This window comes from Grammomys surdaster, unplaced genomic scaffold (assembly GCF_004785775.1).
Source record: "Grammomys surdaster isolate TR1022 unplaced genomic scaffold, NIH_TR_1.0 103985, whole genome shotgun sequence".
Lineage (NCBI taxonomy): Eukaryota > Metazoa > Chordata > Mammalia > Rodentia > Muridae > Grammomys > Grammomys surdaster.
The window spans coordinates 1-1,575 of NW_021609552.1; the positions used below are offsets into that span (position 1 = coordinate 1).

The 1,575-nt window shown below is 45.3% G+C and overlaps 1 protein-coding gene across 1 annotated transcript in view; it reads right to left on the reverse strand.

Annotated features, from left to right (window-relative positions):
* Window positions 1–943: 943 nt before the first annotated feature.
* LOC114635438 (F-box/WD repeat-containing protein 15-like) overlaps window positions 944–1,575 on the reverse strand; it is a gene marked incomplete at its 3' end in the record, with an annotated part of 2,563 nt that continues 1,931 nt past the window's right edge. Inside the window, exon 4 of the mRNA XM_028784026.1 lies at window positions 944–1,062. Coding sequence (XP_028639859.1) covers window positions 944–1,062 — 119 coding nt within the window. The remainder of the gene's footprint in view (window positions 1,063–1,575) is intronic.

Genomic DNA, 1,575 nt, shown 5'->3' on the forward strand with positions numbered 1-1,575 from the left:
TAAACTTCCAGCAAATTGATAGGATATGAACTCAACTTGGAAAAAAAAACTAGTGCCCTTCCTATACAGCAGTAAACAAAGTGAGAGAGGATCAGGGGAGCCATCCCATTCACAGCAGCCTTGAAACACCACCCTGAAAGGGCCTGGTGGACATGGTCCACGCTTTTGATCCCAGCAGACAGAGGTTGGCAGATCTCAGAGTTTGAGGCCAGCTTAGTCTGCAGAGCAAGTTTCCCCCAAGGCTCTTACACAGTGAAACCCTGTTCCAAGCCATAAATACAACAACAACAAACCCTGGAGTAAGAAGCCAGAGTGATGGTTCAGCAGCTCAGAGCAGGTAATGCTCTTGCAGAGGACCCTAGGTGGGTTCCCAAAGCCTACCCAACTTCTCAGTCTCTGTCCTAGGCCAGCAGGCACCAACCATAAACTAACACAGGCACACACATATATAGAATAAAAAATATATCTTAAAAAGGAATACCTGGGAGTAAACCCGACCCAGTACGTGAACAATCTCTATGTTGAAAACTTTGAAACACTGACAGGCACTGCAGAGATGGCTTAGCAGAAGACTGAGTCCAGTGCCCACAGCTCCAGTGCCCACAGCTTACAGCCATCTGCAACTACAGTTTTAAGGGACTTGACACCCTCTTGTGACCTCCACAGGCAGCAGACACAGGTACATCACACTTACATATATGCACAGAAAACACTCATATAAAATAATTAAGTCTAAAAAAAAAGTGTAAAAGGGGAAAAATCAGGTGTGTGGTGTAAACCTTTGACCGGAGCACATGAGGAGTCAAGGTAGGTGGATCTACATGGGGACTTCTAGGACAGTCAAGTCTATACAGGGAGATCCTGTCTCATCATCACCAACAACAAAAGGATGAAATCAGAATTCACATCCAGGTAACTTTTGCTACTCATCGGCCAGACTCACCTCATGAATATCCCAGGTGGAAATCTTGTCCTGGGAACTCACCATACAGACAACTGATCTGTCTTGTTGGATTCTTGTTAAGCCACGCCCTGAGAGATAACATGCAGATCCCCAAATTCCTGCAAGGAAACCCCAACATTATTTGGATCAAGACACTTGAGGGGCAATTCAAACCAAGGAAGGTATGTTTCATTTTGCTCTCCCTTGTAGAAGGCTTGGATAAAACTTGTGGGAAGGATGAAGCAGAGGCAGTCAAGCACACTGCCGGTTGGTCCTTTGTTCAGATACTCTTTAATATGCTTCTAGAGATACAAAGGGGGTACTAGGAGCTGGGGATGGAACTCAGTGGGGAGAGTGCTTGGTTCTGTTCCTAGAGGCCTATAAACCGTAACCCAGTTCTCATTTGGAGGCACGAGTATCAAGGTCACTGGTATTTGCTTCGGGAAGGATTTGAGGTAAGCCTGTGGTATATGAGATCCTATCTTGGAAGAAAGAAAGAAAGAAAGAAAGAAAAAAGAAAGAAAGAAAGGAAGGAAGGAAGGAAGGAAGGAAGGAAGGAAGGAAAGAAGGAAGAAAGAGAGAGGAAGAGAGAGAGAGAGAGAGAGAGAGAGAGAGAGAGAGAGAGAGAGAGA